Consider the following 25,088-nt stretch of genomic DNA (forward strand, 5'->3'; position numbering starts at 1 on the left):
TAAGAAGAAAACTTTAAATAGCCTATAATTATTTTAACCAGAAACACTTAACATTTTGGATTATTTCTTTCCAGTCATTTCTATCCATGAATATACTTTTTATATGGATAGGAAGAACTATTAATTATATTCTTTAAAATGGATAAGAGTGTTTTAAAGATGACATGGAATTATGTTCTGGTTTTGGAATGAAGCATACGTTTGATTACAGTGTATCAGTCCCTCAAGAGACACACATACATCTTGTGCTTTTTCTCATGAGAGATTTTGAGCATGTTTTTAGTTTTGATTTGAGTTTCTTATTGATAGTGATTTGCAGTAGATTGGACTGGCCCACCAAGAAGATTCTCAACTGTTTAGAGAAATAATACTGTAAACCTGTGACTTTCTCAGGATTTGCTTTAGATCTCTTCCAGTTGTCTGAAACGTATAAGCATATTCTGAATTTTGGTATTTAATCTCTGTAAAATTAAGCATGACAATTCTCATTGTCTTCCCTTAAACTTCATCTCCTGAGTATTGCTCTGGGTATTTAGTCACTTATAAGTATTTCTTTGTAAAATCCTTTCTTCTATCGTCTAAACTTTAGAGAAACACAAAGCTTTTGAGGAAATGTTTAATTTGATAATAGTAATACGTGTGCTGACCATTATTGCTCTTTTAGTGACCGTTTCAAAGATACCCTCTGTTTCATCTTTTCAGTTCATTGGCAGAGCTCTAAAGAGTTCATGATGATCTGAGTAAATGCCATAAAGTTTTATTAGTTGGGTGCTACCACTTTGGTCTTTGAGGATAACTGAGAAAGCAGCGGAATGGAAACTTCAGTTTTCTTCTTAATGCAGACTTAAAGTATAACAACATGAACATGCTGTAAACAAACTCATCCGTATTTTTAAAGATTGTTTACTTGTATTATTGATCTATTCTTACATAGAGATTCTGAGGTCCTTAAGGATAGAAATTGTGTTTATTTATAAAGGTTTGAAAATATGAATATGAAATATCCATGAAGGTGTGTATCCCCTTTGATATTCCCTGTCTGTAAATTGCATCTATAACTCCATTTCGCTTTTTGTTCTCAAAGCTTTTCAGTAGTCTTTTTATTTTATACAGTCTTAAAATATCAAAGCATAAGAGGATGTTAAAGTGGGAGTCCACATCTTCCAGTTTTACAGACATAAAATTGAAGCCAAAAGGGGTTAAGTATCTTAATCTGCAGCCTATTTGTTCCACTTTCCTCCCATCTCTTTTTCAAGTACAAATCCAGTTCGATGCCTTACCACCAACAATTAAATATAAAAACTGCCTGAGTTCACCTTTAAGGTTTTGCTAATCTCATTTGTAATTACAACCTAAGTTTCTTCTCCAGTTATATCCAAGTATTCCATTACTCTGTGGTCTTGAATCTCTTAGGCCTGGGCCTGGCTCTTATCCCTGCACTAAATTTAGTTAGACTACTGCCATAGCTTCCTTGCTTTTCATTTTCTTTCTCTATCCTCTTTCTTTAGTGTCTCCTACACATAGCTTTGGACATTTTTCTTTTTCAGATTTTGTTTCGGTCACCAACCCTATTTTTAGAAGACTCCAGAAGTGTTCAGATGGCCTCTCACAGGAGATAACTCCCAGTAGCGGAGTTTAACTGTTACCAGCATGAGGATACTTTTACTAATTAACTCCTCTAAACTTCAGCTCATTTTGAGGAAACCTTTTTTTTTTGGTCTCCATATTTTGAGTGCTTCTGCACATTTCCATGCTTTAAAAGGTACTATAATAATGAAGTATATATTCATTTTATTACTTCAGTGTAGGCTTCTTGGTTTCTTGGTCCATATGTAATTTTTTTTTGACCCATTTTAAGATTTTTGTATTTACTGACCAGTCTTTTCTTTAAAAATTTTTCTAAGGAGAATAAAAGGTTCATTTTAGAAATGAAATGGGAAAGGTTGGTTAGGAATACATAAAGTCACGTTTTAAAGGACCTCCTTGTACACTAAGGTAATTTTTGAAAGAACAAACCCACCAGAATCTTTCCAGTGAAAAAACAATAGTAAATATTATGTGTGAAATAATGTCTTTTGAAGTTAAACTTAAACACAAAGATAAATCTAAGAAGAGATGATAAAATAGGAAGGAGATACTACAGATAATTTTCAAATGCTTTTAGTTCATGGTCAGCAAAAGTTTGATTTTTCTTTATCTTTCAGACATAAGATTCTAAACATGCTGACAAAGAACCCACCATTTACTAAGAACATGGAGTCTCCATTATGCAATGAAGCCTTGGTAGATCAACTTTGGAAACTTATGAATTCTGGTAAGAATTTTTTAAAAAATTTATTATCCGAGTATTTTCATTTTACAAAAAGTTTTCACTACTTAAAGAACTATGGTTAATTTTTTATCATTTTTTTTTTTTAAGACGGATACTTACGAAATCTGCCTTCACAGTGGTGAGCGTGATGACATTTACTAAGGATCTGTTCACTCCCTTTGCCTCACAAAGTGGTTGAGGAAACAAAAATATTAATTTATATGGAAGTATCCCACATGACTAAAGAGCTATAAATATGGACCTGCAAAGGGTTACTACTGTTATTTTTATTTCAGAAGGTTACAAAACGTTGAGAAATAGGTCTTCTCATCTGGTTTCCCTTGCCACCTAGTTCCCTTTCCCAGGGGGAACCAGTTTCCCGTGTATCCTTTCACGAACAGTGTATGTTGTTACCGTTCTGCACAGTGGATACCATCACACTTTGAAATCACTTTATTTGGGAGAGGTATTGCTCCTACATATCGGCTCCGGAACCAGCGGGATAAGGGTCAGGTCCCAGCTGAATGATTTATGAGGTGTGACTTGTCTAAGCCTTTGTATCTCCATTTATGAAATGGAGGTGGCGCTGATTTCTGCCTCTGCAAACTGAAAACTCAGTGAGTTACTATCTGTAAAGCACAGTATCTAGTTCCTATTAAGTGCCAACAGTGGTGTTAAGCTAACAGAGTAATGATATCATTATGCGTCTCATATACTTGAGCTGTTTGTAGTTCCTTTTTTGTAGGTCGTTCATACTCTTTGCCATTTCTATTAAATAATTTTTTGATCTTTTCCAGTTGACTTGTAAATGTTGTATATGCTTCAAGAAAATTTGCCGTATGGCTCTGATGTGTTGAAATTGTAGTACTAGCTTTGGTTTAAAATTCAATTAAAGGGTAAATTTATTTTACTTAAAGATAAACTGCTCCAGGTAGACGGTGAGAGAGCAGTTGCTATTCGTTCCAATATGTATGTTATTTTATCTGCTCTCTAGAGTATTAGAAAATAACTTATCCTGCTTATTATATTGGCGGCCACTTCTCTAAATCATAACTAAATACCAAGTTCTGATTCTTTTTAAACAATTATTTTATTTACTAGCATTGTGATGTTAAGTAATTGTATAACTCTGTCCCTCAGTTTCATAATCATAGTGCAGCACCCCAGGTAAAAGCACTATAGCAGGTATTAAATTGAAACAGTAGTATGGCTCTTGTCCTCAAAGTATTCAGAAAATAACACATAAAGCATTTCCTACTGATAAACCTAAATTATTTTTCTGATGGTTTCCCTAATCCCTAGAAGAATGATTGTTGCTGTTTACATAATTTTTATATTTTGCTACTTGTGGTACCTTGAAGGGTGTTATGATTATTGTCATTTAGATCCGGGGGATGAATACACAAGTTTAGGAACTTGGAAAGGGTCATTTAACAGTTAATATGTGGCACAAATTGTACTGTGTTGAATATATTCTTAATAAGATGCATGATTCCACGACTGGGATGGGTTACAACTTTGAGGAAAGCGTAGTAATGAAATAAAGAATCTCTTACACCTTCTACAGAAGATTTCTTGAACAAAATAAATATGTGTTTAAGATTAATGGGACAATTTCTCTAAGACATTTGAAGCCCATTGGAAAACTGTGGTTATATACATTCAAGCTCAGATTGATGTTTTAGTATTTAATTTTGGTAGTGTTCAGTATAAAGTACAGTTGTTGGTTGGACTTGGAATTCTCAATGGCAGTTCTCTAAACAGAACAGATCTGTAGTTGTAAATAATTTATTGCTCAGCTTTCAGAGTTATAAATAAATGGGAGTAGTATGAACAGTGGGAGTGGCATGAATAGTTGGGAATAGTTTTTTTGTTTTTTTGTTTTTTAATGTTTTCAGAGGGACATTGGATATTAGGGAAGATTGGATAGAGGATTGCTCATTTCCCTTCCACTCCTGAACCTGTGGGATATATGAATGAATCTGATCTAAGAAATCCCTTTTTTGTTTGTTTAATTTTTTTTTTTTTTTTTTTTTTTTTTTAGGTTTTATTTTTAAGCAATCTCTACACCCAGTGTAAGGCTCGAACTTAAAACCCCAAGATCAAGAGTCCTACAATCCCCAGCCAGGCTCCCCAAAATTTTTAAAGTGTCTTTTTAAAAAAATGGTAACATTAATATAATCACATTACAGAGTTTTATCTGAACCCACTGTTAACACTTAAGTATATTCAGCTTTTAGGGAAGAAAATTGTATATATATAGTTGTAGTTGAAATAAAGATATTAAAACAGCATTTAATCATGATAATTTCTCACATTACTATATATCTTCTTACTTGTGATTGTTTTTAAGAAATGGTAGTGAGAATCTGCTTGTAACAAAAGGAGCCAAAACATCATCTCAGGCCCTAAATCCTACCGAAATCTGTCTGCCCCTCACTCCCTATTGGGGCTCCTTGGTCATCTGGTCATTTGCGATAAATATACGGAGAACAAAAAACTGTGGACAATGGGGATTTAATTATATTCATTTATTTCTGTCCTGTTCCGAAGTGGATTTGAGATATGTTGACTTTGCATAGTTAAAAAATTTGTTGAACCCATTTGAAATAGTATAGAGAGACAGTATCATAGCAGTTAAGAAAATCTCATCTTAGAAGGTGGTCATCAGGTGTTTCTGAAGAATCAAAGTTTGCTTAGCTGGTTTCAGAAACTTCTCAATAAGAGAGTAATTGTGGTAGGATACATAGCATTAGGGTTTCAAAAATTGAAATTACTTTGAGAGTAAGACAAATGAACTAATTATATGAAATTATATTCATGCTCTTTTTTATTTCATATGTCATTAATATTAATAATACTCTTTTTAGAAATAAACTACAAGTATTTAGAGCTGAGAGATAAAGAAAGTAGGGGCTCTTGGAAACTGAGTCATTCTAATGGCCATATACCACAAGGAAGGTTCCCAGACTTCTGCCTTGAGATCCCAGGGCTGCCTGGTCTCTGCTGTCTGTCTGGCGTGTGGTAGCTCCACTCAGTCTGAAGTTCTGGGTTGCTACTCTGTTTTTGTTTTGAAAACACTTACACATATATACACCTGGACAAGTATGTACACATACATACAGATATTAGATATCTTACCCCATTCCGCTAATTTTCCCACATACTTTTTTCCTCCCCCACATTTTGTTTTTAAGATTTTCAAAGCTTAGAAAAATTTTAAGAATAATACAGTGAATGACCATGTATTTTCATCTCGGTTCAGGAGCTACTAACTTTTTACCATACGTACTTTCTTTTCCCTCTCTTTCTTTCGTACCTCTTTTTTTCCCTGAATTGTTTGAAGGCAAGTTGCATCATGATACTCTTCCCAAAATACTTTAGTATATGTTCCTAAGAATAAGGACATCCTCTAACCTATCTTCTGTATCAGTAACATGCCCTACTCCAGTGTAGATCTCGTATCCACATTTCCTCAGTTTTCTGCCAAAATGTCGTTCTTGTTCTCATATACTTTTTAAAGAATAATGCTTCTCCGAAAGAATAAACGTTTTTTTAAAAGATTTTATTTATTTATTTAACAGACAGAGATCACAAGTAGGTGGAGAGGCAGGCAGAGAGAGAGAGGAGGAAGTAGGCTTCCCGCTGCCTGATGTGGGGCTTGATTCTGGGACTCTGGGATCATGACCTGAGCTGAAGGCAGAGGCTTTAACACACTGAGCCACCCAGGTGCCCCAAGAATAAACATTTTTAAAGAGAAACCTCTTTCACATTGTATCGTTTTTCTCTCTAGTTGCTTAAGAATCTTAAATAAATAGGTTTATTTTCAATTAAAAGTATCACATTGTTCATAAGCAGTTCTTTTTAAAGCTTCAGGTATTCATTTATCCACCATTTATTTCCTGAGCACTTCCAGTAGCCACTGTACTATGTTTTGTATGTACAAGAATTTAATACAAAGAGATAGTTGCCGAAATAAGGAAAAGAGCAAAGAACTCCAGAAATCTGAAAATAGAACCACGAACCCTGCCTGGAATGGCAGAATGTTTGTGGGGTGGTGACTTTTGAGCTAGCTCTTAAGGAATGGAGGAGTTTGCCACAGGAGGAAGATGTTTTAGGTAAGAGAATTCTATTTAAAAAAAAAAAAAAGCCTGAAGTTCTGAAAGGGTGTTTGGCAAACAGGGTTATCTGGAAAAATGGATTAGGATGCAAAAGTAAAGAGCCCTCAGGAGTTTGCATTTTATCCCATATATAGTGAGGAACAGGTGGAGTTGTGATCTGGCTCTCTTCTATTAGCTGTGTGTGTGTGTGTGTGTGTGTGTGTGTGTGTGTGTGTATATTTCTTCCACAGTGAAAGAAATGATTTTCCTTTCCCAAAGAAAAATGTTGTAAAATTCAGAACATATGAGAATCCTACCTCTTACAGCTTTATGTAAGATATTGGATTATAGACCAACATGACAATGATTTTCTTTTATGACAATTTTTTTTAAGATTTTATTTATTTATTTGACACACAGAGATCACAAGTAGGCAGAGGGGCAGGCAGAGAGAGATGGGGGGAAGCAGACTCCCTGCTGAGCAGAGAGCCTGATGCGGGGCTCGATCCCAGGACCCCGAGACCATGACCTGAGCTGAAGGCAGAGGCTTAACCCACTGCACCACCCAGGCACCCCATGACAATTTTTAAAATTCCTTTCTTTTTTTAAGATTTTATTTATTTATTTGACAGAGATCACAAGCAGGCAGAGAGGCAGGCAGAGAGAGAGAGGGAAGCGGACTCTGCTCAGCAGAGAGCCCAATGTGGGTCTCCATCCCAGGACCTTGGGATCATGACCTGAGCCAAAAGCAGAGGCTTTAACCCACTGAGCCACCCAGGCCCCCTAAAAATACATTTTAAAATTAAGAACTTATACTTGGAGTTTTTCATTGGTGCTTTGCATTTTATTTAAAATGTAAGTACTTTCTCAAGTCTTTCCTGATTAACAGTGTTTTTTCATTTCTCAAGATAGAGGCCTGCATTAGATTGTATGTCATTATGAAAGAAATCTTAGCCATTACTCCCCAAGTTGCTTTTCAGTGTTTGGCACAATACTGTGACAATGACGTGAGAGCATTTATGAAATTGCTCGGGACATTGATGGCTGTTTATATCATACTTTTTAGTGTTTGGAAGTGTACAACTATCCTCTAGGGGGTAGAATGAAAGCTTCTAATTCAGATTGTTTGGTGGAGTTTGCCACATTTCAGAGTAAGAAAATAGACAGTTTTGATATTAACATCAGAAGATTTCAAAGTTCTGGCCTTCTGGTGTTCTCCCTGTAAACACTCTTTTTTAGGAAGAACAATGGTCAAGAAAATGAAAACGCACTAATACATATTTTGTAGGAAATTTCATCCATGTACACACAAATGGCTGTGAGTGAAATTTTTTTACTTAGTGTAATAGGCGTGGGGAGATCAGGATAGACCTGCCCTCGGGCAGTTGTTATTTGCCTGACTCAGCTCTGCTCAGATTTCCAAGGTTCTTTCATCAATAAGAAATGCTGGGTTTCTTGAAAAGTGTCCTGGAAACAGTGGCTTGCTTTCCTTCTCTTCTTAGCAGTGTTTTGGCTTGATCAGCTTTAGTAGCAATTACTTCAAAAAACGAAGAGATGCTCTTATAGTGTCAGATTTGCCCTTTTGGGAGTTTGTCTTTAGAAACTCCGTGATTGGAGTAGAGAACATCAGTACTGGGTGTCCTCCTTTCTTCATGAGTGTTGTTCTTCTGTTTCAGGTAAGCAGGGTGGGTCCCAGAGTGTAACCGCTAGTGAGGACAGGATGGGACAGCATTTGACCCGAGAGGAGCAAATAACTGTATTGTTCATATATTATGAGCATTCCTTGCCGCTTCCATGATTGGAGCCATGTAAGCTAGAAGAGCGTCTTCGAAATGCTGTAACTGAGGGTAGAAGTCAGGAACTGTTTCAGGGCTTCTCATTAATGGAATTGATTGATTTGAAATCATAGAATTTTAACCTGAGGGGACCTTACACATTATCTCAGATCTGTGTTCTCCTTTGAGGGCCCAGGCACCTGACTTGCCCAAGATCCCAGAGCCAGCAGGCCATTTAGCAGAAATGTTTTCCCCGGTATGCCTTTCAACTTAGTTGCACTGTACATAAGGACAGCCATTTTCAGATTCTGTTCTATGATTTTGAAGTGGAATAGAGCTTTGTTTTTTTTTCTCTTTTGTAATTTTATAGGAAGTACTGCTCTTCATTTTTTAGCTCCCTCTTACCAGCCCTACATTTTAATACATACACATCAGTTCTTTGAGGGAGGAAACACTATCAGTAATTTCCCCCAGGAACAAGACAGTATTCATTCCTCCATTCAAATGAGGATCTAGCAAAATCCTCAAAAAATGAAACAAAGTGCAGGGCACCTGGGTGGTTCAGTCGGTTAAGTGTCTGCCTTCGGCTCAGGTCATGATCTCAGGGTCCTCGGATCGAGCCGGGCATTGGGCTCCCTGTTCGGCAGGTGATCTCCCTTTCCCTCTGCCCCTCCTCTCAGTCTTGTGCCCATGCACATGCTCTCCCTCCCGCCCACTCTCTCAAATACATAAAATCTTAAAACAAAACCAGAAAGCCCACATAGAAGTAAAAAGCATCAAAGTTCTTACTCTAGGGGCTCAGTGCATTTAGCAGCCTTCACTGTGCTGCCTAATCATCTTCAAGCTGACTTTGAAAAAAAAAACACCCTAGTTCATCAAAATGTACATTTTCCATTTGCTAATAATTTTTATTTAAACTTAGGAATTCACACTCAATGGCCTGACTGGTTTTGATGTCATCTACAACGTAGTTCAGGATGGTTATTTGCAGCAGATGTAATTAGGTGATACCAATCTTCAAGGCTAAGTTTTCTTCCAGTGTAAATGTACCCTAAACTGTTCCAGTTTTCTTTGCTGATAAAATGCCTGAGGTTCACTCCTTTACTTGTGACGCCCATGAGTAGATAGTGCTCGCTGCTCTGGCAGGATTCCTTCCTTTCCCTCAGAGGTTTGAGCCCATCCAGGCTTCGTAATAAAAGCCTCAGGAATCCGATACCTGCCCTTTGTGGAACCGACGTGTGGAAAATGCTTCGAGGAGGAGAACAGTGGATGCCTACAAAAACTTAAGCAATGGTAGGCCATTAAAATGTCCAGATCTCCGTATTCCACAGAAAGAAATGGATTTCCAACATAAAATCCTTACTCTTCAATCCATACTGTTCTTGCCATGTCTAGTTTCTCTGTAGTTTTTGTGGCAAAAACCTCATCCTCCTTAGGAGCTCTTGCCTTTCTTTTGCTTTTAACAATGCTATTTATCTGTTACCTTCTCACATAGTAGCAAAGTTAAGATGTCTCAAACAGGATTAATGTTAGCTTTTTCATGTACATCAGGTACATCATATAGGCATATACATCAGACTTAGGCATGTAAAGTGCCTAGCCCAGTGTCGTATATAGTGTGAACTCTCCAAAATAATAATTCCTCCCATATGAATTTCCTTGGCATAAAATTTATGTCCTGTTTATTACCTGTTTGAGTAAGTCTCATCAGAACCACTACATGACTGATGGCAGTTTATTTACTCATTCTATATTTGTTGAAAACCACAAAACCTAGTATTTATGCTGTCTAAAATTTGCTGTAGCAACCTCTTTTCCTACATTATGGTCCTCCTTTGAAATCACAGTTCTTGATCAAAATTAAGTATTTGTAGGATTTTTCTTATCCAGAAGAATTTACATGTCACTTTTCATTTATTTTAAATTCTGTACTTCATTTTAAATTCTTCCTAGAAGCCACAGGTGACAGATTTTGTCCTTTCAGTCAGTTCCATTTGATGGCAGTATCTTCCTGGAGGGCTCTTTTGGGGAAAAAAGGGAAAGTGAGAAAGAACTCTGGTATTGATTTGCTCTCTGATCTGCTATTTTATGGGATAATGTGTAATCTAAGATCAAAACCCTTATTTTGAAGATAAAAAAGACCGAGATTCATCAGAGAAATTGAAAGAACTTGTCTCTAGTCTCTCAATGACTTTAAACCGAATTTCTACACAGTCAGTCTTCTGATCAGTATGTGTTTTACCAGCTGTTGCTATCCATGGGATTTGCTTTTTCCTTTAATTTTTATTTTTTAAACAAATACCTAGTAGAGCAACACAAATATAAAGACATTTAGCAAAACATTTTCCTCCTCCTCAATAAAGTTTTGAATCATGTTATTTTAAGAAGTTGTAGGATTTCTTACCATATTTTAAACCTAAAAGTAATAACTTTGACAGGAGAATTTGTTTCAAGTGGTAGGGTTCATAAAGGCTCATGGTGTGCTGTCTTCCTAATGGGCTGTTCAAGAAGAAAATCCGACAAGATGAACAGAAAATGAGTGAACATGGAGTAGTTACCGAGGAGGAGGAATTAAAAGGAAGATTTAAAGCCAGAAAAAAATACTGTTTGGGGAATATTAAATTTTTAGTGAATGTCTAATATGCATTTGCTAAGAAGAATGGTGTAATGGGGGTACTTGGGTGGCTCAGTTGGTTAAGCATCTTACTCTTGCTTTCAGCTTAGGTCATGATCTCAGGGTCCTGAGATGGAGCCCCTGGTCAGGCTCCACACTCAGCAGTGAGTCTGCTTCTCTCCTTCTGTCCCTCCCGCTACTCACTTGTACTCTTTCTCTAAAATAAATCTTAAAAAAAAAAAAAAGGTATAATGATAACATTTTTTCCAGTTATAAAACTCATTAGTTTCATTCACTGACATTTACTGCTTCCAGGGGCACCTGGGTGGCTCAGTTGGTTAAGCCTCCTGACTCTTGATTTCAGCTCAGGTCATGATCTCAGGCTCATAAGATCGAGCCCCACGTGGGCTCCCCAGTCAGCTTGAGTTGCTCTCTCCCTCTCCCCCGCACCCCTGTACACATGTTTGTGTGTGCGCGGTCTCTCTCAAATAATTTTTTTTTTTAAGAAAAAAAGCATTTCCTGCTACCATAACAATTTCTGAATATCTGTGTTACGATGCATTTTGAGAGTAGAGGGTTTGCCAGTGGATCCCAGGTCATTAAATGGCCCCTTGACATCATAATCCTTTCCCCTTTGTGGGTTGTAGAACAGTTAAAAATTTGTGGATAAATGTACGTACTGACTTATTTCTTTATTATTTACTTCTTAGGAACGTCACATGACTGGAGGTTACGGTGTGGTGCTGTGGACTTGTACTTCACACTCTTTGGCCTCAGTAGACCTTCCTGCTTGCCCTTACCAGAGCTTGGGTTGGTTCTTAATCTAAAAGAGAAAAAAGCTGTCTTGAATCCGACCATAATTCCAGAGGCCATAGCAGGCAACCAAGAAGCTGCGATTAATCCAAGTAGTCACGCACAGCTAGTTGGATTTCCGAACCCTGTAAGAATCCCATGCATTATGGAAGATGTAGTTTTATCATAGAGGGCTCTCTAGAGAGGAGAATGGCTTTTTTTGACTGGTGAATTTTAAAGCCACGAAGAGTTTGATGTGCCACTTGAAAATAATGGCCAACTGACAGTAGCTGAGAGCACTTTCCAGTTTAGAACGTGCTCCCGACAAGCTGCACGGCTGCACGTGGCAGAGGAGGTCCTGTCAGTCCCCTTTCCCCTTTTGTCACGACCTGGTGTTTTTGTACTTGACTGTTGAATTTCTTCCTCGAGTAGTAGGAAATTAAAATGAATAGTTAATCTTATCTGTCTATGCTGTTGGCAAACTATTTGAACACAAGGGCCCTGACTTTGTGTTTTTGTTTTGTTTTGGTTTGTTTTTTTGCTACTCTGTGTCGTACGTAGCACAATTCTAAGCATATGATAAGTGCCTAGCAAATGCTTTTCGAATTATATAACCGTGAATGGTCAGGTAAATGAGTAAGCTGCTGATTTGGGAGGAGTTGATACGTTACATTTTTATTTATGTATGTGTGTCTGTGTTTGCCTTTTAAAAAAAATTTTGTTTCTAGCTATGCATTAGAAAATTACCAGACTTTTTGCAGAAAGACCTTGAGGAATCATTTTACTGTAATTCAAAAAAGTTTTCCAGAAATGATTTTCATATTAATAACAAAATGTCCTTAATAACTCATGCTTCATTTTTCGCCAATATTTAGACCAGATTACTTCCCTGGCAATTCCCTACTGGTGTTTTGACACTTGAAAACTGAGATTCTCTTCATGCTAGTTAGTGATAATTATTTTAAATTTGTTTATTCACCTAGATTTTTATGGAATAGAGTTGTACGTATTTGTTGTAAATTTGAAATGTATCCTAGAGTTTGGGTTATGAAAAAGTGAGATGATCTTTCCATAGGAAAAAAAGAGTCTCATTAATGTGCTCTTTCAAATCTGAATATTTACAAAGTTGTAGGAATAAATATGTTTCTAATTCTTGCCCATTTATGTTAACTTATTCACATTCATTCTTGGAGTCTTCAGAAGAGGAGGAAATGATACCAAAAGATACATTCTTTTGGGAAAGCTCTAGAAGTTCGCTTTTATACCTTCCACCTCCCCCCAAAAAGACCAGCAGACAGGAAAAGGTGAAGTTTATTTTAAGCCCATTGCTGATAATTTTTAGGCACTGGGCATGTTCTAATCTGCATGGTTGCTGTAGCTATTAGTGTTCAGCTATAATATGAGCTACTTGTCTTCAGAAATCTAATTTTGATCTTGAATATTGCCGCAGGAAGATGATCACCTTGCCAAGGAAGCAACATGTAATATGTCAGCTCATCAGCAGGGAGTGAAGAGGAAGGCTGATACACCACTGGGGTCCCCACTAGAACCTGGTCAAATACTGGAGAAGAATGAGGATAGCAGTAAAGTCAAACTCAAAATCAGAGTAAGAAATACAGGTTCAACCTGTATTAATAGTGTAGGATATTCACTTTCTTGTAAATCTTTTTGAATACTTCCAATGGTTTTTCCTTAGCAGGAGCAGATGGGGCAGACTGAATCATAAAAGATCCCAAATGTCCATTTCAGATCTTCCATCTGATGATTTAACTTCTATTATCACATACTTCTTCTCTGTTTTGGGGGAGGAACTATGTGTGTGTTGTCTACCATGGCTCACTCCCTCTCCCTACAACATAGGAGTAGATTTTAGTTGCTGTTTCATTTCCAGTAATATCCATTCAGCTTCTTTTAGAGGCTGGCCCACTTAATTTTTTCTTACTCATAGTACTTTTTGAGAAAAAGACTACTTTTCCTTTTAAGATGTGGGGGTATATTCTGTGGCTTCTCTACTACCTTTCCTAAGAGCTAAGATCCAAACATAAAGCGATGTAATAGTCTTTTCCTCCTTTGTTTTGTGTGTGTGTTTTAGTTTTCAAATTCTCAAGATGAGGAGGAAATTGACATGGACACAGTTCATGATAGCCAGGCGTTCATTTCCCATCATTTGAACATGCTTGAAAGGCCATCGACTCCAGGTAAGACTGGTGTACAGTAATCAGGAGGTGATGAAGAGAGTTCTCGTGGTACTGCTGTTCTAAAACCTCTTGCTTTATTTACAAGTGAACAGCTATAAAGTTGAAAAGTAGGTAGTATCAAATACTAGGTTGTATCAGATTATAATGCCTATTAGCAAAGGAATAAGTATTTTTAAAGGATTTTTTAAAATTATGTTTCATTTTGGTCCTTTTTAAGTATTTGGCGTACTTCTGCATTTGTATTTTTTTTTAATTTTTAAAAATTTTTTTTATAAACATATAATGTATTTTTGTCCTCAGGGGTACAGGTCTGTGAATCGCCAGGTTTACACAGTTCACAGCACTCACCATAGCACATACCCTACCCGATGTCCATAACCCCACCCCCCTCTCCCGGCCCCCCTCCCCCCAGCAACCCTCAGTTTGTTTTGTGAGATTAAGAGTCACTTATGGTTTGTCTCCCTCCCAATCCCATCTTGTTTCATTTTATTCTTTTCCTACCCCCCAAACCCCCCACATTGCATCTCCACTTCCTCATATCAGGGAGATCATATGATAGCTGTCTTTCTCTGATTGACTTATTTCTCTAAGCATAATACCCTCTAGTTCCATCCATGTCGTCGCAAATGGCAAGATTTCATTTCTTTTGATGGCTGCATAGTATTCCATTGTGTATATATACCACATCTTCTTTATCCATTCATCTGTTGATGGACATCTAGGTTCTTTCCATAGTTTGGCTATTGTAGACATTGCTGCTATAAACATTCGGGTGCACGTGCCCCTTCGGATCACTACATTTGTATCTTTAGGGTAAATACCCAGTAGTGCAATTGCTGGGTCATAGGGTAGCTCTATTTTCAACATTTTAAGGAGCCTCCATGCTGTTTTCCAGAGTGGTTGCACCAGCTTGCATTCCCAACAGTGTAGGAGGGTTCCCCTTTCTCCACATCCTCACCAACACCCGCCATTTCCTGACTTGTTAATTTTAGCCATTCTGACTGGTGTGAAGTGGTATCTTATTGTGGTTTTGATTTGTATTTCTCTGATGCCGAGTGATATGGAGCACTTTTTCATGTGTCTGTTGGCCATCTGGATGTCTTTTTTGCAGAAATGTCTGTTCATGTCTTCTGTCCATTTCTTGATTGGATTATTTGTTCTTTGGGTGTTGAGTTTGATAAGCTCTTTATAGATTTTGGATACTAGCCCTTTATCTGATATGTCGTTTGCAAATATCTTCTCCCATTCTGTCAGTTGTCTTTTGGTTTTGTTAACTGTTTCCTTTGCTGTGCAAAAGCTTTTGATCTTGATGAAATCCCAATAGTTCATTTTTGCTCTTGCTTCCCTTGCTTTTGGCGATGTTCCCAGGAAGAAGTTGCTGCGGCTGAGTTTAAAGAGGTTGCTGCCTGTGTTCTCAAGGATTTTGATGGATTCCTTTCTCACATTGAGGTCCTTCATCCATTTTGAGTCTATTTTCGTGTGTGGTGTAAGGAAATGGTCCAATTTCACTTTTCTGCATCGTTTTGGGTGCAATTGTAAATGGGATTTAGACTCCTTAATTTCTCTTTTTTCTGTTGAAGAGGCTATCTTTTTTCCATTGGACATTCTTGCCTGCTTTGTCGAAGATTAGTTGACCATAGAGTTGAGGGTCTGTTTCTGGGCTCTCTATTCTGTTCCATTGATCTATGTGTCTGTTTTTGTGCCAGTACCATACTGTCTTGATGATGACAGCTTTGTAACAGAGCTTGAAGTCTGGAATTGTGATGCCGCCAACTTTGGCTTTCTTTTTCAATATTCCTTTGGCTATTCGAGGTCTTTTCTGGTTCCATATAAATTTTAGGATTATTTGTTCCATAAATGGATGGGACTTCGATAGGGATTGCATTAAATGTGTACATTGCTTTAGGTAGCATAGACATTTTCACAATGTTTATTCTTCCAATCCAGGAACATGGAACATTTTTCCATTTCCTTGTGTCTTCCTCAGTTTCTTTCATGAGTACTTTATAGTTTTCTGAGTATAGATTCTTTGCCTCTTTGCTTAGGTTTATTCCTAGGTATCTTATCGTTTTGGGTGCAATTGTAAATGGGATTTAGACTCCTTAATTTCTCTTTTTTCTGTCTTGTTGGTGTAGAGAAATGCAACTGATTTCTGTGCATTGATTTTATATCCTGACACTTTACTGAATTCCTGTACAAGTTCTAGCAGTTTTGGAGTGGAGCCTTTTGGGTTTTCCACATAGAGTATCATATCATCTGCAGAAAGTGATAGTGTGACGACTTCTTTGCCAATTTGGATGCCTTTCTTTTTGTTGTCTGATTGCTGAGGCTAGGACTTCTAGTACTATGTTGAATAGCAGTGGTGATAATGGACATCCCTGCCGTGTTCCTGACCTTAGCGGAAAAGCTTTCAGTTTTTCTCCATTGAGAATGATATTTGTGGTGGGTTTTCATAGATGACTTTGATGATATTGAGGTATGTGCCCTGTATCCCTACACTTTGAAGAGTTTTGATCAGGAAGGGATGCTGTACTTTGTCAGATGCTTTTTCAGCATCTATTGAGAGTATCATATGGTTCTTGTTCTTTCTTTTATTAATGTGTTGTATCACATTGATTGATTTGCGGATGTTGAACCAACCTTGCAGCCCTGGAATAAATCCCGCTTGGTCGTGGTGAATAATCTTTTTAATGCACTGTTGGATCCTATTGGCTAGTATTTTGGTGAGAATTTTCGCATCTGTGTTCATCAAGGATATTGGTCTGTAATTCTCTTTTTTGATGGGATCCTTGTCTGGTTTTGGGATCAAGGTGATGCTGGCCTCATAAACTGAGTTTAGAAGTTTTCCTTCCATTTCTATTTTTTGGAACAGTTTCAGGAGAATAGGTATTAATTCTTCTTTAAATGTTTGGTAGAATTCCCCTGGGAAGCCGTCTGGCCCTGGGCTTTTGTTTGTTTGGAGATTTTTGATGACTGTTTCAATCTCCTTACTGGTTATAGGTCTGTTCAGGTTTTCTATTTCTTCCTGGTTCAGTTGTGGTAGTTTATATGTCTCCAGGAATGCATCAATTTCTTCCAGATTGTCAAATTTGTTGCCATAGAATTGTTCATAATATGTTCTTATAATTGTTTGTATTTCTTTGGTGTTGTGATCGCTCCTCTTTCATTCATGATTTTATTTATTTGGGTTCTTTCTCTTTTCTTTTTGATAAGTCTAGCCAGGGGTTTATCAATCTTATTAATTCTTTCAAAGAACCAGCTCCTAGTTTCGTTGATTTGTTCTATTGTTTTTTTGGTTTCAATTTCATCGATTTCTGCTCTGATCTTTATGATTTCTCTTCTCCTGCTGGGTTTAGGCTTTCTTTGTTGTTCTTTCTCTAGCTCCATTAGGTGTAGGGTTAGGTTGTGTACTTGAGACCTTTCTTGTTTCTTGAGAAAGTCTTGTACCGCTATATATTTTCCTCTCAGGACTGCCTTTGCTGTGTCCCACAGATATTGAACAGTTGTGTTTTCATTATCATTTGTTTCCATAAATTTTTTCAATTCTTCCTTAATTTCTTGGTTGACCCTTTCATTCTTTAGAAGGATGCTGTTTAGTCTCCATGTATTTGGTTTCTTTCCAAATTTCCTCTTGTGATTGAGTTCTAGCTTCAGAGCATTGTGGTCTGAAAATATGCAGGGAATGATCCCAATCTTTTGATACCGGTTGAGACGTGATTTGTGACCCAGGATGTAATCTATTCTGGAGAATGTCCCATGTGCACTAGAGAAGAATGTGTATTCTGTTGCTTTGGGATGAAATGTTCTGAATATATCTGTGATGTCCATCTGGTCCAGTGTGTCATTTAAGGCCTTTATTTCCCTGTTGATCTTTGGCTTGGATGATCTGTCCATTTCAGTGAGGGGAGTGTTAAAGTCCCCTACTATTATTGTATTATTGTTGATGTGTTTCTTTGATTTTGTTATTAATTGGTTTATATAGTTGGCTGCTCCCACATTCAGGGCATAGATATTTAAAATTGTTAGATCTTCTTGTTGTACAGACCCTTTGAGTATGATATAGTGTCCTTCCTCATCTCTTATTATAGTCTTTGGCTTAAAGTCTAACTGATCTGATATAAGGATTGCCACCCCAGCCTTCTTCTGATGTCCATTAGCATGATAAATTGTTTTCCAGCCCCTCACTTTAAATCTGGAGGTGTCTTCGGGTCTAAAATGAGTTTCTTGTAGGCAGCATATTGATGGGTTTTGTTTTTTTATCCATTCTGATACCCTGTGTCTTTTGATTGGGGCATTTAGCCCATTAACATTCAGGGTAACTATTGAGAGATATGAGTTTAATGCCATTGTATTGCCTGTAAGGTGACTGTTACTGTATATTGTCTCTGTTCCTTTCTGATCTACTTCTTTTAGGCTCTCTCTTTGCTTAGAGGACCTCTTTCAATATTTCCTGTAGAGCTGGTTTGGTGTTTGCAAATTCTTTCAGTTTTTGTTTGTCCTGGAACCTTTTTATCTCTCCTTCTGTTTTCAATGATAGCCTAGCTGGATATAATACTCTGAATATATCATGCCAGTTCTTTCTGGCCTGCCAGTTCTCTGTGGATAAGTACGCTGCCAATCTAATATTTTTACCATTGTATGTTACAGACTTCTTTTCCCGGGCTGCTTTCAGGATTTTCTCTTTGTCGCTAAGACTTGTAAATTTTACTATTAGGTGACGCGGTGTGGACCTATTCTTATTGATTTTGAGGGGGGTTCTCTGCACCTCCTGGATTTTGATGCTTGTTCCCTTTGCCATATTAGGGAAATTCTCTACAATAATTGTCTCCAATATACCTTCTGCTCCCCTCTCTCTTTCTTCTTCTTCTGGAATCCCAATTATTCTAATGTTGTTTCGTCTTATGGTGTCACTTATCTCTCAAATTCTGCCCTCGTGGTCCAGTATATGTTTGTCTCTCTTTTGCTCAGCTTCTTTATTCTCTGTCATTTGGTCTTCTATATCACTAATTCTTTCTTCTGCCTCATTTATCCTAGCAGTAAGAGCCTCCATTTTTTATTGCACCTCATTAATAGCTTTTTTGATTTCAACTTGGTTAGATTTTAGTTCTTTTGTTTCTCCAGAAAGGGCTTTTATCTCTCCAGAGAGTGTTTCTCTAATATCTTCCTTGCCTTTTTCAAGCCTAGCTAGGACCTTGAGAATCGTCATTCTGAACTCTAGATCTGACATATTACCAGTGTCCATATTGATTAGGTCCCTAGCCTTTGGTATTTCCTCTTGTTCTTTTTTTTTGTGGTGAGTTTTTCCGCCTTGTCATTTTGTCCAGATAAGAATATATGAAGGAGCAAATAAAATACTAAAAGGCTGGCAAAGACCTCAGGAAAATGTGCTTTAGCCAAATCAGAAGAGACCCCAAATCATGGTGGGGAGAAAGGGGATAAAAAGAAGTTAAGGAAAAGAAAAAATTAAAAAAAAAAAAAAAAAGAAGAAAAGAAAACAAATTTTAAAAATACATTAAAAAGAAAAAAATATATATATTAGACTGGTGACTAAAACAGGGTCACCCACTTAATTTTGGGAGTATTTTGGTCTCTTAGAAGAAACTACCTCCCAAAATTTTAAAGAATGAAAAACATATATAAGGGTAAACACAATGAAGGAATGGAATATGCCTATAAAGATGAAAAAAAAATTTTTTTTTTTTTTAAATTTCTAAAAAGGAGTTGATAAAGTAAGTTGGTTGGGAGAATAAAGAAAAAGAAAGTGGAGAGATTTTGCTCGGGCTGGAGACTAGAACAAGCCTGGAGCTAGATTTAGGGCATATTTTGATCTATTAGAAGAAGTTGTACCCCAAATTTTTTAGAAGAAAAAACCCTATGTGTATACAAAAAATAAAGTTAGATACAATGAAGGATAAAATATGGCTATAATAATGAAGGTTCAAAAGATTTTTATTTTTTTTTTAATGAAAGGTATTGTTAAGATAAACTAGTTAAACGTTAAAAGAGGAAAGGGTAAAAGTTAAAAAAAATTTAGAAGAAGAAAAAAAATTAAATTAACTGCAAGACTAAGGAATCATGGGGAGAAAGCCATGAATTCCATGCTTTGCTTTCTCCTTCTCTGGAATTCTGCTGTTCTCCTTGGTACAAGAACTTGGTCTTGGCTGGATTTCTTGATGATCTTCTGGGGCAGGGGACTGTTGTAGTGATTCTCAAGTGTCTTTCCCCGAGGTGGAATTGCACCGCCCTAACCAGGGGCCAGGCTGAGTAATCCTCCCGGGTTAGCTTTTGGGAGCTTTTGTTCCCTGAACGCTTTCTGTAGAGTTCCAGAGGACGGGAATGAAAATGGCAGCCTCCTAATGTCCGGCCGGGAGGAGCTGAGAGCTCGGGGCCCCACTCCTCAGTGTACCCTCAGAGACAAGCGCTCAATCACTCCCGTGTCCGTGGCCTCCGGCCGCGCTCCAAGCTCACCCAGCCTGCGCCCGGTTCAAGGTAACCCCGAGCTGAGAGCTCACTCCTCGGCTCTGTCTCTGTAGCCGGCTTCCCTGCTCTAATACCTGCAAGCTCTGCCACACTCAGACACCCCCGATCCTTCTGTTACCCCGCGTGGGCTTCACCCCAGTTTAGCCTCTGGAGCGATGTCCCTCAATGGAGTAGACTTTTAAAAGTCCTGATTTTGTGCTCCATTGCTCCGCCGCATGCCGGGAGCTGGCCCCTCCCCCTGCGGTCTATTTTCCCGTTGCTTTGGATTCACTTCTGTGCGGGTCCTACCTTTCAGAAAGTGGTCGATTTTCTGTTTCTAGAATTGTTGCTGTTCTTCTCTTCAGTCTCCTGTTGGATTTGTAGGTGTTCGCAATGGACTGAGAAGCTATCTAGCTGATCTCCTGCTACCTGATGTAGTCTCAGCCTGCTACTTCTCTGCCATCTTGACTCCTCCTCCTGGATTTGTATTTTTTAAAAAAAATCATTCAACAGTTCTACCAGTAACTTTAAGGGTTTCCCCCCCAACCTTTTTTTTTTTTTTTTGTAGTTGACTTAACTTCAAAATAAAATACCAGATCTATTTTCTTTTTAATAATGTAATCATAATTTTAAACTTTGACTGAAGCAGTGCCTCCCATAACACAGCTTTCTCTTTTTGCCTGCCTAGAGATTTTTGCACGCATTTCTCAAACATCATAATCTTTCCTTTTGAAAATAGTACCCGAGACAGTATTAGGTTGATAGACTATAATGTACCTTATTTTTCTGTGTTGGTAGGTGTTTAGGCCTAGTTTCAAGTATTTTTTTTATTATAGGTAATTCTGCACTGAATATCTTCATACAAAAGCTTTTGTTTCTTTATATTCTTTGGGTAAATTTCCCAAAATATATTATTGGTGAAAAGATTAGTTTTAACTGTCTTGTGAGATACTTACCTTCAGAAGATTTTCACAGTTCTTGATATATTGGGCCATAATGCTTTTTGAAGAGTAAATACCTAGTTTATGTTATCATCATTTTATAACTTTCAGGGATAAAGCATTGATGTAACTTGCATGTCAGGTATGAAATACAGTAATAAAACAAATACCGGTGAACCTACTCTCCACTCTAACCTGAGTCTTGGGTTCCATGCCAGGGTCATTCCCTCTGTGCCTCTTTCTGGTTCTGTTCACCTGCTTTTACACTAGAAGTAAAGACTATCTTCAGTTTCCTTTTTTACTTTTTCTTAATCATTCTATTGCTTTTCTTTATAGTATGCCACATAAATACAGGATTTCCTTGCACTTGTTTTTTTAATTTTATGAAAATGGTATTCTACCAATGTGGCTTAACTTTTTTCAGTCAACATTATGCTTCTAAAGTCATCCATGTTGATATGTAAGATGGAATTTATTAATTTTCATTTACTTATCCTTTATCATTTTTGTATGCATAGTACTGTTTTGTTACCACTGTAATAACTTAAAAGATACTTGTTAACTAATTACAAATGATAAATCAAGTTTAGTTTACTTTTTTTTTTTTTAAATAATCTCTAGGTCCAATGTGGGCTTGAACTCAGTGATACCAAGATCAAGAGTCACATGCTTTATTGACTGAGCCAGCCAGGCACCCTCAAGTTTACTTTATAATGCATTTTTTATTGGAAATATGAGTATTTTTCTTTTCTTTTCTTTTTTTTCTGGGTACTGTTCCTGTTTTCTTTTTATTGGAAAAAAAGGGAGTATTTATTTATACTCCATACTGGTTATCTTTTTATGACCTTTATGTTTGAATGATATTTTCTCTTCTTTCTTCTTGTTTTTCTTCCTTTCTTTGAAACTTGCAATATTTGTGCAAAGGCCTCCTTACCTACCTTGGTCTGCTTTTTATTAGATTTTAGTTTTGAGACATAAATTATTTTTCATTATTTAGTGATCTGAGATAAGCTAGTAGAATTTGAGAACTGACTTCAGGTAGAATATGAGCCTGAGATACATTTGAAAACTGAAAGGTCATGAATTCTTAGACTTTTCTGATTTAAGAGATCTTAACAACTATTTATCTGTTCAATCCATTTTATAGATAAGTAAACTTAAGAGAGCAGTATTAGGTCACTTGCCCTAAATGACGCACTCAGGTGTCAGCTGAGGTCTAGACTCATAGCCAGCTCAGGTCTAGACTGACCTTAGAACTTTTCCAAGTGACAAATGAAGGACTTGAGACACGATGACATAATGTCTCACCTGGATTTTCTAATTTGTTGATAATTTGGAATCAGAGCCAAGGTTTCCTGATAGCTCCTCCAGTGCTGTCCATATCCTGCCATTAAAACATTTCCTGTTTGAAATGTCTTCTGTAACCCCTAGATTATTTTTACCTTTTTATTGAGTAAATATTACAGTAGAATTTACCAGCAAATTTTCAGGGGAGCAAAGAAACTTGACTATATGCAAAATTCCACACACGTAATATAAAATACGGTTTCCACCTCAAATACAGAATCCACTTTATGTATTTAGCAGGCCATCACACTTCACTGTCTTTCTTGAGTGTGTGTTGTTCTTAGACTTAAGCATATAGGAACCATGACAAAGGATTAAAATCAAATGGGATCTTTAGTAGTTAGGAGTATTCTTTTTATTATTAGAATTCTACTATTGAACTGCTTCTGGTTTTAAGGTTAACTGATAAAAACAGGTCAAGCTTTTTTCTTCTTTTAGTAAACCAAGAAATAAATACCTCTTTTCCCTCTTCCTTGGCATTCTAGGGCTCTCTAAATACCGGCCAGCCAGCTCCCGATCTGCTTTAATACCCCAGCACTCATCAGGCTGCGATGGCACACCCACCACAAAACCCCAGTGGAGTATGGAACTTGCACGGAAGGGAACAGGTGAAATTATTATTAGTATTATTATTTTGCTCAAGAACAAAGCTACAAACTTTACAGAGTTTATCAACTTAAAAAAATACATGAAAAATACAGATCTAGGGACTTGCTTTTCTTGCAACACATTGACTTTGTTTTATCTAACATAAAGAATATTTTATTTATTTAGTTTTAAGTAGGCTCTGGACCCAGCTTGGACTGGGGCTTGAACTCACGACCCTGAGATCAAGACCTAAGCTGAGTTGGACATTTAACCAACTGAGCCACTCAGGCGCCCCTAAGAATATTTTAGACTAGACTTTTTACTATTTGAAAATAGTGCATTCCTATTATATGAAACTTGGAAGTGAGAAAAGAGTTGAAAGGAGAAAAAAAAAATCATCCCTCATTATACCATTTAAAAATACCCATTATTGCTCTTTTTTTGCAGTGATTTTTCTTAGAATATTATAACATTAAAAATGCCAGCGTCAGTAGACACCATCAGATCTGCACCTTTCACATACTTTTGAAAAATGCGAAAGTCATCCACTTATTTCTCCTTTCCTCTCCCCCTGAATATTTTACAATTGTTCTTCCATAGTCAGTCCTGAAGACTAGATGCCATACTATAAAACTAGGATGTCCTGTCTTTCCTGTTACTAAATACTAATTGGGTTTAAGTTTATGAAAAATAATTCAGTTCAGATGTGTTTCTTACCTATTCTATTTTACATTGTCTTCCGCTACTATGTTCTTAGTTGCTTACCAAAAAAAAAAAAAAGATTGTAATCTAGATAACGAGTAAGCATTCAGTGCTGTTGAGCAAAGATTCAGTCCTCAAGTTTTGGAGGAACAGGGAGTGAAAACCAGGATACATAAGCAAAATTATTTTTAAAGAATACTTTTTCCAAAAGTCATTAGTCAGATTTTAAGATTCTAACAGATGGATTTTGCTTACATAAACCATGTTTTTATAATACAAACAAAAGAGTAACTGTTTATTGATTTGAGGAGCTGAAGTATCAACTGTGATTAATTCAAACCAAAGCAACATCTCAGAATATTCTGGTATTGAGACCCCAGACTGTTGCTTTCTTATATCTCTCTGTGTGCTGCTCTATGCATTTACTCAAATAGATTCATACAGAATTTATTTCAGAAGGAAATCAGCTGGAGACCTTATCACTTCCTTTGATAAGTGAATTTTGACATTTCTTGGCCTTGGCCATTTTGTATTCTCTTGGTTTTATTTTTGATTTTGGTTAATTTTGCTTTATTACCGTTATACTTATTAAAATTTTACTAAACATGAAAAATTTCCCACATTTTTAATAACATTAGAGCTCAGGGTGTTTCAGACCTCTTGATATAGTTTGAGAGTGATGCTTCTTCTGCCTATTGCATGAATTCCTATTCCAGAGAAGAATCTGAGTATGTTTGGTTTTTCTTTGTGATGTGGCACACTGACTAACACCTTTTTTTTGCCAACTGCTATGCCTTTGTATCATAGTGTCATATCGCTTTAAAAAACCCATCTTTACTTTTTTGTGAAATCTCACCTTATTAGGTCTTGTAGTTCTCATGACATCATGTGGGAAGATTAGGAAGAGGATACGTAGGGCTAATGCTGGGAAATAATGTTAACTTTGGTTGCTAGGACCCTTTTGTGACAGGAGGCAACACGAATACCAGTATCTTATTTGGACTGATCTGTAAACCTTAATTGTGAATATATTTTTAATGTGCTTTTGTAATTTTCTTTAAATGTGTTTAGGCTATTTGGTACCCTGTGGCCAGTGAGCAAGTCTTAAAGTTCAATAGTGATATTATGAGAATTTAGAAAACCTTCATTTTACAAATGGTAGCGTTCCTGAAGATTATCTGTACATGTATTTATTTTGGAATTTTAAGTGTGGTTTTCCCATAGACACATTGTTACATTTGATAGGTAACTCCCAAACTAG

General features: G+C 36.9%; 1 protein-coding gene across 3 annotated transcripts in view; it reads left to right on the top strand.

Moving 5' to 3' along the window:
* TAF2 (TATA-box binding protein associated factor 2) overlaps positions 1 to 25,088 on the top strand; it is an 89,520-nt gene that overhangs the window by 55,565 nt on the left and 8,867 nt on the right. For 2 of the 3 annotated variants that reach the window (XM_032858421.1, XM_032858423.1), the window contains 5 exons: positions 2,205 to 2,314; positions 11,511 to 11,740; positions 13,043 to 13,198; positions 13,685 to 13,790; positions 23,023 to 23,145. In XM_032858421.1, coding sequence (XP_032714312.1) covers positions 2,205 to 2,314; positions 11,511 to 11,740; positions 13,043 to 13,198; positions 13,685 to 13,790; positions 23,023 to 23,145 — 725 coding nt within the window. The remainder of the gene's footprint in view (positions 1 to 2,204; positions 2,315 to 11,510; positions 11,741 to 13,042; positions 13,199 to 13,684; positions 13,791 to 23,022; positions 23,146 to 25,088) is intronic. The other variant, XM_032858422.1, reaches the window with a different exon arrangement.

This window comes from Lontra canadensis, unplaced genomic scaffold, assembly GCF_010015895.1.
Source record: "Lontra canadensis isolate GAN:19392208 unplaced genomic scaffold, GSC_riverotter_1.0 scaffold15, whole genome shotgun sequence".
NCBI lineage: Eukaryota > Metazoa > Chordata > Mammalia > Carnivora > Mustelidae > Lontra > Lontra canadensis.